At 54.3% G+C, this 15,510-nt stretch overlaps 1 protein-coding gene across 1 annotated transcript in view; it reads right to left on the bottom strand.

Annotated features, from left to right (window-relative positions):
* The window catches only part of VWF (von Willebrand factor), a 147,147-nt gene that overhangs the window by 68,634 nt on the left and 63,003 nt on the right, over positions 1-15,510 (bottom strand). The window contains exons 19-22 of the mRNA XM_012760580.2: positions 8,291-8,394; positions 6,686-6,824; positions 4,034-4,168; positions 2,396-2,542 (exon numbers count right to left, since the gene is read on the bottom strand). Coding sequence (XP_012616034.2) covers positions 2,396-2,542; positions 4,034-4,168; positions 6,686-6,824; positions 8,291-8,394 — 525 coding nt within the window. The remainder of the gene's footprint in view (positions 1-2,395; positions 2,543-4,033; positions 4,169-6,685; positions 6,825-8,290; positions 8,395-15,510) is intronic.

Below are 15,510 nucleotides of genomic sequence, written 5' to 3'. Positions count from 1 at the left end.
GCATGTGTGGAATGTGCGCCGCTCCCTCCGACGGCCCTCCAACGGTCTGAAGGACCTTGAACTGGCCCCCTGATTAAAAAGTCGGAGGAGCCCTGCCATAGAGGGAGCCATGCCCCTGCGCAGTGAGGGTGTGGGCAGAGAGGGGCTGCTGCGACCGCCACACCAGTGCAAGTGCGGACGTCTGAGGCGGGAGCGGTGCGGCCCCGCCCCTGTGGGCAGGTGAGTCCCCTCAGCTGGGAACTGCGGCCTGCCCAGAGCAGGCGGTCCGCGTTCTGCTGTGTAAGAAACGTCACCAGGGAGGACGTATCTTATCCGCCCCCACGTCGGCCTGTCGTGACGCGCAGCACGCAGCAAGTCCTGAGCAAGCAGCTACTCAAGGAGTGAGAACCACCAAGGAAAAACCACAGAAAGAGAAGGAGTAGGTTCTAGCGTCCTACAGCACTGCAGGGAGACATAATTAACGACGACTTGCTGTGTGCTGTCGAACAGGCAGACGACACAAAGGAATGATAAATGTCTGAGGTGGTGGACGTGTTAACGGCCCGATCGATCATCACACGTTGTACGCATGTATCTAAACATCACAGTGTATGCCGTAAACATGAACAACTGTGTGTCAACAAAAATAATAAAAGCAAAAACCAAACTATGGAAGGAACTAGAGATATTTGGGGAAGAAAAGGTGCTATACTTTCACAACATATTCAGAGCTCTGTCTCGGGACAAAAAGCAATGGTCTACTCTATTTTGCGTCAGTGAGCAGGATTTGGCTTGGTACGGCGGGTGTTACTGGGAAGCATAAAAGAAGAATGTGCTCACAGTTGGGTAAAAAGCCAACTTTGCGTGGCCTAACAGCCCCCAGGGCACGGCCACTGCCCTCCCTGCCCTCCTCGTGCGCCTCCATTCACCCGGGCCCTCCTCTGCAGCCAGGCGGCCTCCTTGTGGAGTCACTCCACACACCAGCACCCAGGGCCCGGCCCGCACTGCTCCGCCCGCCTAAATCCCCCCAGACGCCTGTGTGGCTCACCCCCTCCGAGACTCTGCTCGTCCGCCCCCTCTTCAACGGGTCTCCTCAGACCAGCCCGTCCGGGATGGTATCCCCATAGAATACGGTCTCCACCAGGCTTTGGGAAGGCAAAACAGTGACCCCTTAAAGATGTCCACATCCTAACCCCCAGAACGGGGAATATATCGCCTCCCGTGGCAAAAGGAACTCTGTGATGTGGTCAGGTTAATTAAGATCTTGAGGCGGGGACGCTGTCCTGGATTATCTGGTGGCCCAGTGTCCTCACAGGGTCTGATAAGAGGACGGCAGGAGGGTCAGAGTGTGGAAGGAGACCTGACAGGTAGAAGCAACGAGAGAGACTGGAAGGCGCTATGCTGCTGGCTGTGAACACGAGGATGGGCCACAAGCTCAGGAACGCAGGCGGGCTCTGGAATCTGGAAAGGGCTAGGATAGGGATCCTCTCCCAGAGCCTTTGGGAGGAGCGAAGCTCTGCCACTGACTTTAGGGTTGGGACCACCAGAACCGTAAGATGATAACTTTGTGTTCTTGTTTAAGCCACTAAGTTTGTGTCAATGTGTTACAGCAGCAACAGAGAACTGACACAAGGGCCAAGGGAGGTATGTATATACATACATACATATATATATATATGTATGTGTGTGTATATATATACACACACACACACCTATATATATCTGATTTTTCCTCTGCTGTATCCACAGTGGCTAGGAGAGTGCTTGTCACATAATAGAAACTTAGTAAGTATTTGCTGAAGAAATGAATGAGTGAATTGTTAATGCTTTCCAGAAATGCAATGGGCTGCCACAGAGAAGTGAGGGCACCCCCTGCTGGCATGCACCACCTGCAAGCAGATGGCATTGTCACAGACGCCGGGGAGGCCATTCCTGCCAAGACTAAATCAGCCCCCACAGTGGACAGAGCTGCTGGTCACATACATGCCACTTAGCAAAATCATAAAAGTCCCAACAAACTAGATAACAAAATGTGCTGGCCTACGGCTCAATGGTAAGGCAACACCCCAGAATACTTGGCAGTATTATAATTATATTGTGCAGGATTAATTCACGACTTTAGGTTAAGAAACCTAAAGAAAAACTAGCACTGCCTAATCTTTTACTTCCTTCTTTTGTGGAAATAAACCGCGTGCCTAGCAAGGCCAGTCCATCCTTGCCACACGCGGGCAGGCCAGATCTCCAGGCTAACTCTCAGCCTTGAGTTGCGGCTCTACGTGCAGGGCAGGGGGCTGGACCAAAGGACCGCCTTCCCCCGAGACGGCGGGAGAGGCCATGGGGTGCTACTCGGGGAGCTGAAGAAAGTCCAAAGGACAAGTCCCAGGCAAGAGGACGAGGACGCAGGAAAGCCACCAACCTGGTATGTCTGCTTCAGGACCACAGAGATGGCCAGGTGGCGGTCCCAGACCACGGAGAGTGCCTTGCCCAGCAGCAGGATGACGTAGCGGCCGGACTCCACCACCTCAAAGTGAGTCTCATCCTCCATGGGCCTCTTCACGTTCACCTGCAGGGAGACAGGGCAGCAAAGCGGGCGCTGAAGGACAGACTCGACAGCCAGAGCGGCCCCGCGCCACACCTGCCCGGGTCTCCCCTGCCCACGAGCAAGGGCGCCGCCCCTCCGACGGCTCACACCATCGCCCCGCAGGGCCAGCACCACACCCGGACATTTCTGTGCCCACCTCCCCTTCCACGCTCAGGAACACGTGAGCAAGGGATGATCAGAGAGGCGCAGTGAAGTCGCAACTATGAGACTAAAATACAATGACGCCAACAAGCAGAAAACCAGCCCTCACTTCACAAAAAGTGCTTTTTTGACGGTCAGTCATAAAATACGGTGGTCCCCGAGACAGGTGCTCAACGTGGCAGTGACTTTAAGCATCTCTAGGCCCTTGTTTCAGGAATCTATTCCTTTACAGAGACGAGCACTGGACGCTCACCTCCCCCGCGCCCCGCCTCCTGCCCTGCCCGCGCTGCTGCAGTCCCAGTGCAGCTGGAGGGCGCGCAGGCCGGGAGCTGGGCGCCGGAGGCGGGAACCCCGTGTCGGCTCCAGAAGGACTGGGCCGCGGGCCCTGACTCGGCCAGTCACTGCGGCGCCACACGCTCCAGGTCCATCCCGGAGCCCAGCCACTCTCATCTGTCACGCTGAGGCTGAGCTAAGCGCCGCCGCCACCTCTTTGCAGAGGTCCTCCTGTTAGTGACACGCCACACGCAGCACGAGGCACACGTGGAATCTGTCCCTCCCGCGGGGCACACCCCCCGCTCTGTGCCGCCATGTCCTCTGTCCTACGCACAGCTGTCCCGTGACGTGGCTCGGACGCTGTGACTCATGCAACAGGCCACGCCTGCCCAACAGTTTTCTTCCATAATGGAGAGGGATTCGCCTGCCGCGCCCTGACGTCGGGGGTGGGTGCGTGCGTGCCAGAAGGCAGGGGTGCAGGCCCGGGCACGGGAGACAATGAAGGCACCAGGGCAGGTGTCAGCCACATGCTGGTCCCTCTAGCACTACATGTAGACAGAGCAGCTGGGCCACATTGCAGCCTAGCGATGGCCCCTCTGAGAACCACTTCCTAAGCCCTCAGTGCACAGGGACTGAATCTGTTTACTCCTCTTTCAAACCTCCTTTAAAAATATTTCTCCCAAAAGAACTGAAAAAACATAAAAGAAGTAAAAATCTCCCATAACGCCGTCACTTCAACACATACCTATGTCCCGCCCCCGCCCAGCGCCAGAGGTCAGTGCCCCTTCTCCCCACGTGCGTGCAGACACACCTGCACACCCTCCTCCACGCACCGTCTACACCTTCGCTAAGGGGGGCTGTGTCGTCCCTATGGCTCTGCCACTCGTTCCCGTAAAATGGCACGTCCAGGTCATTCTCTTTAACGGCTGCGCATCACCCCATCCACACGAGCTCTAAGCAAGCGCCTGATAAACGCTCTTAATAAGCCGGCACAAGCACAGAGGAGGACGCTAGGGCAGAGGTGACACTGGCACTTACCTCCCCATCGAACAGCTCGATCTCTCCTCCCGCCACCAGGATGGTGACCCGCTTCTTGCATTTCACCGAGGGGGAGCCGCACCCCTCATTCCCCACCAGGACCCGAAAGGTCCCCGGGTTACTGCCGCAGTAATCCTGGAGAAAGAGGGGTGAAGAGACAGAAATGCCACCCCTGCTACCTCACCCGACCAGAAGATTGCATCTCATCATCACAGGCCTTTGAATACGTGTTACAGGGTGCTGTTGTGTCCATGGGTGTGCCTGCGCGTGTGCTGGGAGGCAGAAGGAGGGACATGCCCAGGTAAATGCCCTCAGGTGTGTCGTCTGGGCCACGACCCCTCAACCAGGTGTCCACAGTGGGTGGGGTGGGGTGGTGATAAGCACAAGGTGGGGAGGAGGAGAGGGCCAGGGACAGAGAAAGTGGCATGTGGCCTGCTCTGATGGACACATCAGGCCCAGAGCCCCTGCCTACAGCCTGTTAGTTCCTGGTCCCACACAGGTAACCAGTCTGACCAGGACAGTCTGACCACACAGCATCTTGTGGCTCCAAATTCTAGGTGAATCCCTCTTGACTGCTGGCCCAGAAGAATAACCAGGGACGGTTTGACACAGCTCTGCTGAGCTACCAGCTGTAGCTGAGTAGAGAGGATGAGGAACTCTGGTCCTTGTTTATTAATTGCATAGAAAATGAAGCAAAAGGGGACACTTCCTGGCAAATACCTCCCCCATAGTGGCTAGCACTGTGCTACGGTGGGAAAACATGCAACCAGGTGTGAATCCTGCTTCTGCCACTGACTGGGTAATTGAGTAAATCACTTACCTTTCTGATGCACATATAACACTCATACACACACCCATGCACACACTCATACACATACACATACACACATACACCCATACACACACACCCATACACATATACACCCACACACACATATGCCCATACACACACACCCATACACACATACACCCATACACACATACCCATACACACACACCCATACACACATACACCCAAATACACACATATGCCCATACACACATATGCTCATACACACACACCCATACACACAACCCCCATGCACACATACATACACCTATACACACACACCCATACACACATACACCCAAATACACACACACCCATACACACACACACCCATACACACACCCATACACACACACCCATACACACACACCCATACACACACCCATACACACACCCATACACACACCCATACACACACACCCATACACACACACCCATACACACACCCATACACACACCCATACACACACCCATACACACACACCCATACACACACCCATACACACACCCATACACACACACCCACACACACACACAGACACATACACACACCCATACACACACCCATACACACACCCATACACACACCCATACACACACACCCATACACACACACCCATACACACACCCATACACACACACAGACACATACACACACCCATACACACACCCATACACACACCCACACACACACACACACAGACACATACACACACCCATACACACACCCATACACACACCCATACACACACCCATACACACACACCCATACACACACACCCATACACACACCCATACACACACACACAGACACATACACACACCCATACACACACCCATACACACACCCATACACACACCCACACACACACACACAGACACATACACACACCCATACACACACCCATACACACACCCATACACACACCCATACACACACCCATACACACACACCCATACACACACACCCATACACACCCCCCCACACACACACCCACACGCAGGCACGCCGGCGCGCTCCGCAGGCCCACAGGCACCCGCACCGCCTCAGCGGCTCTGCGCTAGGCCGGTCCCTTCAGACCACACCGGGCCCGCCGGCGCTCCCCTCGGGAGTGGAGAGAGGGAGGTCACATTTGTTTAAAGCTGCGCCTCGCCTCTCGTGGGAAAGCACTCCTACCTCCTTGCTCACCACTTGGTGCCAACCAGGAACAGAATCTGCAGGAAGCTGGGCAGCAGGAGGAGGCGGGGGGCTGGCTGGCGGGTTGACTTTCTGTGCTCCCTGCTCGCCCCTCCCACTCTGAATTGTTCCCGGACGGCAGTAAGAGTGGTGGAGAACCCAACAGGGCCAGAGGCGGGGAGCGCCCAGGGCCTCCAGGCGCCTCCCCCAGTGCGGCCGCCATCGCTGCGTGCGCAGGGTGTGCGGGGAGGGGGCTGCCCAGCCGAGCCGCCCGCGCCTGCAGCCTGACCGCGCCCGCCTACCAGCGGGAGCCCATGCCTGTCTCATTCCAGGTCGGTGCTCTTCGGGACTGATGGCGGCCTTTCTCCCTGAACAAGCCTAATCAACCAACGCGCTCTGTCTTGTTCCCACAGGTGAGTCTCCAGGTGAGCAGAAGGAAAACGGACAACCGCTTGGAGTTCTGAGCCCCTGCCCTCTTCAGGCCGTTCTATGAGGGGCCGGAAAATCACTCCAGGAGAAAGCAGAGCCCACAGCCCTCTCTACAGACAGGATGGCAGGAGCCCGCCCGGAAACCCCCAACTGCGGTCAGCACCCCCCGCGCCCTCCTAGGCAGACACAGCTTCCTTCCCAGGCCTCCCCTACTCACCTGCGCCAGAACATACTGGCACTCCCCGGGGAACATGTACTTGAGCCCGTCGAAGGTGAGGTAGTGGGCCATGCCCAGAGCGGAGCACGTGCCGTCGCACACGTGTTCTGTGCAGTTCCACTTCCGGTCCCGACAGACACTGGGAACAGCAGTGGCGAGGCTGGCTGGCTGTGCACCTGGTCTGAGGGGCTCGTCCGGGCAGTGGAGACCATGAGGGGACACAGAACGCTCCCAACCCGCCAGGGAACCTCAAGAAGTTGAGGATTTGTAGCCTCAGGAGCACAGACCTCACAGGCCCAGCAGAGCCCAGCAGGACAGAGGAAAGCCATGGTGCTCTCCAGTGACAAGGGGGAAACTGAGGCAAAGAAGGGAAGAGGTTGTCCAAAGTGATCCAGGCAGCCGGGCAGGAGGCCCAGATCCTACTAAAGCTCAGCGTCACTAGACACCACGAGTCTACCTGAGACAGGCCACGGGGTCTCTAGGAAACAGACACATTGAGTTTGAATCCCCCGAGGCTAACAGGAAAAACAAGACAGAACAGCAGGAAAATCCTGTGTCTGGAAAACAGTGGCAACCATGAACTTCTGCCAGGAGAGGTTTTGTGTGCAGCAACATGTTTAAATCTGTAGGGATTTGCCGGCTGCCACAGGCCCCGTCCCACCACCACCAGGACCAGAGCTGACATCAGGAAGCCCACATGTGCGGCAGAGGTGGTGAGCTCAGACCTCAGGCCCACGAGACAGCCTTCCTGCCACTGCCCTTGGGCTGCTTTCCGAGGCGGTGCACAGCCCAGAAGTCACCGGCAGGCTGAGTGGGCAGGGCGAGGGTGATGTGAAGGGCGGCCAAGGAGAAGGGACGGGGGAACCAGCCACCCCCACCAAGCCCCTGCTCGAACCATGCCCCTGCAGGCACACTTCAGCCTGCCGGCGCAGGCACGGCCTGCAAGGAAAGGACCTCCAGACCCATGCCCACTGGCAGCGTGGTGACACACGCAATGACTGACTTGGGCGAGGTCCTTACCTTCCCCAGGGCCTGTCTCCCTGAACAGAAACACCAGATGAGTATCCCTAATCCGAAAATCCAAAATGCAAAATATTCCAAAGTCCAAAACTGTTTGAGCACCAACATGATGCCACATGGGTGGCCGAGACAGTGACACCTTTGCTTTCTAACAGCTCAACGTACACAAACTGTCTCATGCACAAAATTATTAAAAATACTGTATAAAATTACCTTCAGGCTATGTGTATAAGGTATATATGAAATATAAATAAATTTTGTGTTTAGACTTGAGTCCCACCCCCAAGATATCTCATTATGTATATACAAATAGTCCACAATACAAAAAAATTCAAAACTTGAAATATTTCCGGTCCTGAGCATTCCGGTAAGGGACGCTCCACCTTACTAACCTGCAGGCTACTGTTTCCACAGGATGAGCACAGATGATGATAAAGACTCTCCCCATTTTACAGACAGAGAAACAAAGGCACAGAGGATAGGAAAAGAGTAATCAGGTTCCCACAGGGTGCCGGGGTCAAGCGAGGGAGGTCCCGTGGCCACCTCCGCCCCCCTCCCACAGGGGAGCCCCTGGCGGAGCCTCACCAGGTGTTGCAGTCCATCGTCACCGTTTCTCCCGGGGCGTACTCCTTGCCCTGATGGAAGCAGGGACACCTTTCCAGGGCCACACACCTGTTTTCATGCCGAACCTAAGGGAAGAGAACCCACAAGTCCTGAGGGCCCCACTGGGGAAGTCACCTGGGACTTGAGCCTCCCAGTGAGCCCAGCAAGGAACTAGCAGGGGACAGTTTCTGCCACAGGCCAGGACCGGACAGGGAGCCCACGCCCAGGCCGGGGCTTGGCAGACACGAACCCCCGTCTGCACAGCTCCTGCCTATCAGCGGACAACACGGCTGCCCTCCGCCCCTCGCCCCTCTGGGGGCCGTAACCTGCGTGTGACACCTTTCCGAACAAGTCAGAGGCCCTGAAATGTGCAGACCCTTAAATCCAGCCATTCCTCACGAAGGATTTCTCCAAAGGACATACATAGAGTTACAGACAAAGGTTAATGGAGAATTTTTTATCACTGCAAAAAGAAAGAATGGAAACAATCAAGTGCTCAACCACAGGAAAATGATCCAACCCATCAAGGAGTCCCCAGTTGCCGCTGTCCTATGGTGCAGTGACAATGGCCCTTTGTAAGGATCCTAAATGATGTGTGAAATAATTACACTGTTAGTTTTTAAAATAAGAAACAAAACTATATATACATATGGTTCCAAATTTATATATATTTCAAAAGAGGCTAGAAGGAAACACACAACTTGCCTCCAGGTGGTGGGCTGGGAAGGGGAGGAGGATTTTATTTTCTTTTTTGGTTTTTAATTTTTTTCCCAAACATTCCTTAGTGCGCATGTATTATGTTTATAAGTAAAGAAAACAGACACTATGTTGAATAAAATTAATATGCACTTAATGCTCTGGAGGAGGGAGCTGAGTCCTGCACATAAGCAGAGTCTGGGCGCTTCTCGGAGCCACACGAGCCCCTCCTCCCCAGGGCCCTGATATTCTGATACACTCTCCATGGGGTATGTCCTACTTCCCTGTCCTCCAGCCCTCAGGAAGTCACGTATATGAGCATGTCATACTCCTCAGGTCTGCTGGGGCCAGAGCGAAAGAAAGAACCAGGAGCCATTGGCCAGAGTTGGCCAAACCCACTGTGAGAACTCAGGGGTGTCCCTGGGTGTCCGTTCTGGCATGGCCCAGCCTTGGGTGTTCTCAAAGGGGCCTGGGTCACCTCCAGGTGACAGGACCATGGTACCTTGGTTCCAGAGCTACTAGAGGGGTGAGAAGCCCCTGGTGGGGACAGCTTAGGCTCCAGGTGACCCAGTCACACAAGCCTGAGCTCCCAGGGCTTGGAGCCAGACATAGCAAACTAAGCCTGGAACAGGGCAATCCTGGGGCTTTCGTGCCACGGACCCGGCTAAAATTGTGTGTGAGCATGCATGTGCGTTTGTGTGTGCATGTAAGCGTGTGTGTGTGTGTGTGCATGTGTGTGCATGTGTTGCAGGGGGGGGGCGCAGAGGAGAATAGCCTCCACTACCCAACCTAATACCGCCTCAAAGCCCAACTGACAGGGCAGGAGAGCACAGAGCAAGGCAGATGCAGAGCGGCCACATTCTTGGTCGCACTTTCCTCCTGGAACTGCTATTCTTGGAAGACAATGAGCTTAGCCACCCAGCAGGGGAGGTGACAGCTTGGTAGGAGTAGGAATGGACTGAAAACCTCTCCCTGCTGGAACCTTCAAAGGCTCTGTCACAGTTAGAGTCCATCCCCATATTGTCCCCAGCCCCCACCAGCAGCTCTGACCGAGGTCCCAGGCCTGCCACCTAGTGGCTACTGTAGGAATGACTGACACATGGCCTGGAGAGCCCTGGGGTGCCGTCCAGCGCTCACCCTATCCTTAACAGAGACCAGATGATAAGCCTCGTCACCAAAACCGTACGGGAGACAGAAGCCAGGCAGGATGATAGGGTGGAATCCAGAAAACTGAGCCCCGCTCGCCTCACCTCTGCAGAACACACCTGAGCTGCCCTCACCTGCAGGCAGGCTAGCTTGAGGGCTCTGGGCCTCTTGGTCTGCAAGCTGCATGTTTTTACCTCTCTCCAGCATGTTCAACATATCCACAAAAACTCCCACACCTCCATGGCTCAAGGAGTCCCTCCCTCCGCCCAGGTGTGGATCTACAGAAGCCCCTTCCAAAGGACAGGACACTGAGGTCCGGGCTGGGCCCTGCGAGAGCACTGCCGCCCTCGCAGCCGCGCCTTCCCGGCGCTCCGGGCAAACCACACGGCCGCTCCCGGCCCTGACTGGTGCCCACAAGAGGAGACTATTAGTGGATGGGTTACAGCATTAAAATAGGACCTGGACATTAAATGCGGGCTACTTTGAAGACGACAGTGGCGCAGGGTTAGATCTGTAGGTTCGAACTGGAAAGGAGACAAAAGACAACCTCAAAGGAGAGGAAAGGGTTTCCAGTCCACAGCGTGAGCTGACTTGCAAGAGAAGATCAAGTAGCAACGGCCCAGCTAAGATCACCCAGGGAACCCCAAAGCATTCAGGAAACTCACGGAGACAGAAATTCATGGGACTAAAGGCAGACTGCAGGCGCGAACAGGGTGCCGATGAGCTGCGCGGGTAAGCGGGCAGGCCAGCTCAGCAGCCCCTGGAGAATGCTGTGGCAAGCCACGGAAACCTCCCGATAAAAATGAAGAGAACCATCTCCGCCTAGTGTTTGTCCCTTTGGGACACCAGAAGGATACTACAATAAAGTATATGAATGTCCCTTGAAGACTTCAGAAGAAAACATGGCAGAAATAGCCGTCACATTGCTCATCAACTCAAGACACCTAGAGTGAGAAGGCTCCAGCCCAGAGCATGGTGCCAGGTCTTGGTTGGTGCCAAGAAAAACTACAAAGTAGAAAAAAGTTGGTTTTGTTACTCTTCTCTGAAGAGGCCCCATTCCCCCCCTGCCCCATGCATGGACACCATACTAACTCATTCTCCAAAATCTTTCTGCCTTCCATCTGCCCCTGTTTATTCTCCTGCTCCATTAACACTCCCAGCCCAACACAGCTGATTTCCACCAGAGGCTTGCCGGGAGGAAAGCTGTCCGAGTAAATAACTCACACGAAGGGGCGATGACTCTTCCTGTGAGGATTTATGAAGTTGTAAAGCTTTTGTAAGCTTTTGCTCCTTAACCAAAGTGAAAATCTATTCTTGTATTTCAGTAAGTCTGATGAGGTGGCAAATATCGAAACATGCAGGAGATAGTTTTGAGACAGGAGGGCTTCCTTGGGGCTTTTATTTTATTTATTTATTATTATTATTTTGAGACAGAGTCTCGCTTTGTTGCCCAAGCTAGAGTGAGTGCCGTGGCGTCAGCCTAGCTCACAGCAACCTCAAACTCCTGGGCTCAAGCGATCCTGCTGCCTCAGCCTCCCGAGTAGCTGGGACTACAGGCATGCGCCACCATGCCCAGCTAATTTTTTCTATATATATTAGTTGGCCAATTAATTTCTTTCTATTTATAGTAGAGACGGGATCTCACTCTTGCTCAGGCTGGTTTCAAACTCCTGACCTCAAGCAATCCGCCTGCCTGGGCCTCCCAGAGTGCTAGGATTACAGGAGAGAGCCACCACACCCGGCCTCCTTGGGCCTTTTAAAATTACATCTCATAGGATTTACGATGCTCACATGTGAGGCCTGTCTGGCTGGGCCCAGAACCCAGGCCCTGGAGTTTAAGGAGCAGTGCCGAAGCCCTTCAGTCCTCACATGGAGGGTGAGAAACCTGGGCACCCAAAGACCAGGGACGTGAACACACCTCTCAGCTGCCCAGAGGTTCCTGATACCAGCAGAGCTGGTGGCAGTTTGGGAAACACAGGTTTCAGAGGCCAAGTCAGCACCCACAGACAGGACAGCACATTCTCAGAGGCCTGGGCGGCCTGGCCTCCCACAGGGAGACCCGGAGCACTGAAGGAGCCCTTTCTGGAGTCAGGGACCAGAGTCTCCACTATACAGCTTCAGAGCCTTGAAGTGGTTCTGTTTCCCAGTCTCCTGTGTGAGAGAAGGGGTTGAAACAGCGGGTGCCAAGAGTCCCCAGGGTCCCTTCTCCTCCACCAGACTCCCGGCACGCCTGGGGGTTGAGCCGGGCGGCCGGTTGTGCTTTTCTGCCACCCAGTGGTGGAAGCCAGTAATATTCTAACTTAAAGGACTGGATGCTTCAGGCAGAAAGTTCACTGAAGAATTTCCAAACTAGAGAAAAAGACTTAGAAGTCTTCTAGTGCAACCCCCTCACTTTATTGATCCAGTGGGTCTCAGAATGTGAACACTGGGGTCTGGAAAGTTCCTCCCTGTAGCATCACTGTTCATACCAGGATTCAGGGTGTCCCTCCATGAACTTATTATAACAGCGGCCATCAAACCACCACTTGCTAAGCACCTCCCAATCTCCAGTCTTCCCAGCAGCCCTTCCAACCCAATTTTACAGGTCAGAAAATTAAGACATCAAGATTTTAAGTGACTTGCCACTCAGCTAAGTAGCTGTCAGGAGCCAGGGCTCACACCTGGAAGTGTGGGATTCCAACACCATGCCTTTTTCCCGTGGCTTCTCCCCCAACCATTTCCCATAAGTTGACCACATTGCAAAAGGACCCTGCCCTCCTTGTTCCCATGCCAGGGGACCTTTGCACAGTGGCCGGACAGAGTCTGCAGCCTGTGGAGTGGACCAGAAACCCTCTGCTGTAAGCTGGCGCAGTCTGGGACAAGTCAGAAAGAGAGGGGCGCCTTCCCTGTCCCCCAGCATTTCCAAACAGGAACTTCTGGGCATGCGATGGACTCTGAGGGACACCGTGAAGGAGGAGAGGCGATCTTCAGCTGAGGGCATAGCTCCTCAAAGAGCAGTCCCCAGGCTAGGACCAGTCTGTGACGCCACAAGTACAGAAACTGAGAGAAAGTGTTTAGGAAATCTTACGGCAATGTGACAGAATAATATCATGTCTGTTGCACGCAATAAAAATGGGATGGGGGCTCATATTTTGTATCTCATTGCTTTTTTGTTTCATTTTTCTGATAATTCATTGTTACTGTATTGACAAAAGAATTGGTCCACAACAGATTAGAAATGTAAGAAAAAGAGTCCTTCCAGGGTCTCCCCTGTGGACAGGGGGAGCTGACCGTGCAGCCTCTGAGACAGCCCCAGTTACTATGAAACAACAATGAAAGCTATTCCTGCAACTCTATAGTTTTAAAAGTGCTTTCACACACGTCTCCTCTGGGCCCACGGCCAGTGTGTCATGAAGGCAGAACAGGAAGTGTCCACAAAACAGAGGCAGCTGAGGCCTCAGGTACAGGTGGACGAGGGTGCTCGTGGAGCCAGGCGGCAGGGAAGCCTGGCCTGGCAGCCCTCTGCCCCGAGCCCAGCTCCTGCTCGGCGCTGGCCGCTCTGGTAGATCTGCCCCCAGGAGAAAGCTACTTCCCTCTCCCCCCTCCAGTCCTCAGGATGCAGAATCCGTGACCCTCTTCCCAAACCCTTGGTGACAGCCCACCACCCTACCATCCCCCACAAGGGACGGGGCGGACAGAGAAGCACCCCTGGGGGTAACGTCTGCCCCATCACATGGCCCAAGCAGAACGTTTCCAGCCCCATTTTCTTTGTGTTGTGGCCAAGAACACGTGTCACGCCAAGCAGCCAGCACCCTGCGCACTTAATAAATCACACAGACCCCTCCGCTCTCCCGACCCTGGCCTCAGCAGTTTGCACGTTTGTCAGCACTGTAACGAAGCAGTTGTGAGAATAACCTAATCTCTTACAATGTGAGCTTTCGAGTTTATGGTCCCCTGCGGTTGAGGCGACAGGTATCCAAAGGCTGTCCTCAGCGTGCGTGCCAGATGCTTTGGGAAGCCAAATAAGCTCCCAGTGGTACGCCCATGGCCTATGCATGAGTCCCCACTCTCCACTTGGGATTTGGATCATAATGAAATTATTGTGATTATTAATGTTTAAGACTATCTGCATTGTCTCCTACATGACCGAAAAAATGCATTTAAAGGAGTTCCTGAAGCTGACATAATCCTGAGTGATGTCCCTTTTCTTGCTGAGACTTTCCTGACATCAGGATAATTTCTCCTCCAGGCATGATGAAGGGACAATGATCTATGTCCCCCTCCAAAGCTCTGAGATACTCAAAATAAAAATCCCTAGGGATAAAAAGAGCAACAAGGAAGATCCCCCTGCCCTCCCCTACGCTATGCCCCTACCCAGGCCCGAGGTCCCCCCTTACGGACCTTCCACGAACATCGACCTTCTCCTAAGGCACCAATAACACCTTCCAGCTTGAAGGTGCTCACTGGACAGTCTCTAGTTCCCACATCTGGAAAAGACGGTTCCAGAATCCTCAGAGGCTAAGACACAGCGGAACACGGAGGAGAGAATTAATAAGAGCTGGTCACTCTGTTTGGGGGAAGAAAGGGCTGGAGGGTCAGGAGAAAAGCACACTCCGATCCCAGCCTTCCTGAGGAACACCGGGGATGGGTCCAAGTTCCCTCAACAGAACCCTGGTAGCTCCCATGGTCCAGGCCACCGGCCCTCAGTCGGGGTCTCGGGCATCACTACTTCCCCTCCACGGCCCCAGGAGAGCCGTCCTGCCTCGCCCATCCTGGCTCTGCAGCCCCACAGACCCCTCGCCACTCACTTTGGGTATGAGAATTGGAGTCAGGGAAGGGAAGAAGACAGGACGTATTTGAAAGAGAAAAATCCAGAAGCTGCATCCTTCAGGGTGGCAAGCATGACACACATATAATCTATTTACTACAAAACTAGCCAAAGATAGACTTGGGAGGGAGGTCAGAGGCCTGGGCATGCTCAGATCACCACCTCCACCAGCAGAAGCTCTGGAAGACGCACTCAGGCGCCGGGCAGGCGCAAAGCGGCACAGCCTCGGGCCACGCGTGGACTCCACGCACAGCGGCAGCCCCCACACCAGGATCCCGGAATGTGAGGAGCTGGTAAAGACCTCAGGCTCACTTTACTGAGAAGCTTCAGTGTAGGGAACAGACCCGCTGGCCCAGGGCTTGCTGGTGGCATGGCAGGGCATCAGTGTCCTCTCTTGTAACGGAAAGTTCCACGCACAGATGCAAATCACACGCAAATACCTGTGTGTCCCCCGATCTCATACCATGGAATGCAGCACTAGGGGAAATTCTAGTGGACATGCCTCTTTTTACTTGCAAGTATTTTTTGGAAATACTTTCTTTGCTTCCTGTGG

This window comes from Microcebus murinus, chromosome 10, assembly GCF_040939455.1.
Source record: "Microcebus murinus isolate Inina chromosome 10, M.murinus_Inina_mat1.0, whole genome shotgun sequence".
In the NCBI taxonomy this organism is placed as follows: domain Eukaryota; kingdom Metazoa; phylum Chordata; class Mammalia; order Primates; family Cheirogaleidae; genus Microcebus; species Microcebus murinus.
The sequence above is the reverse complement of the archived record's forward strand: the minus strand, read 5'-3'. Positions and strand labels throughout refer to the sequence as shown.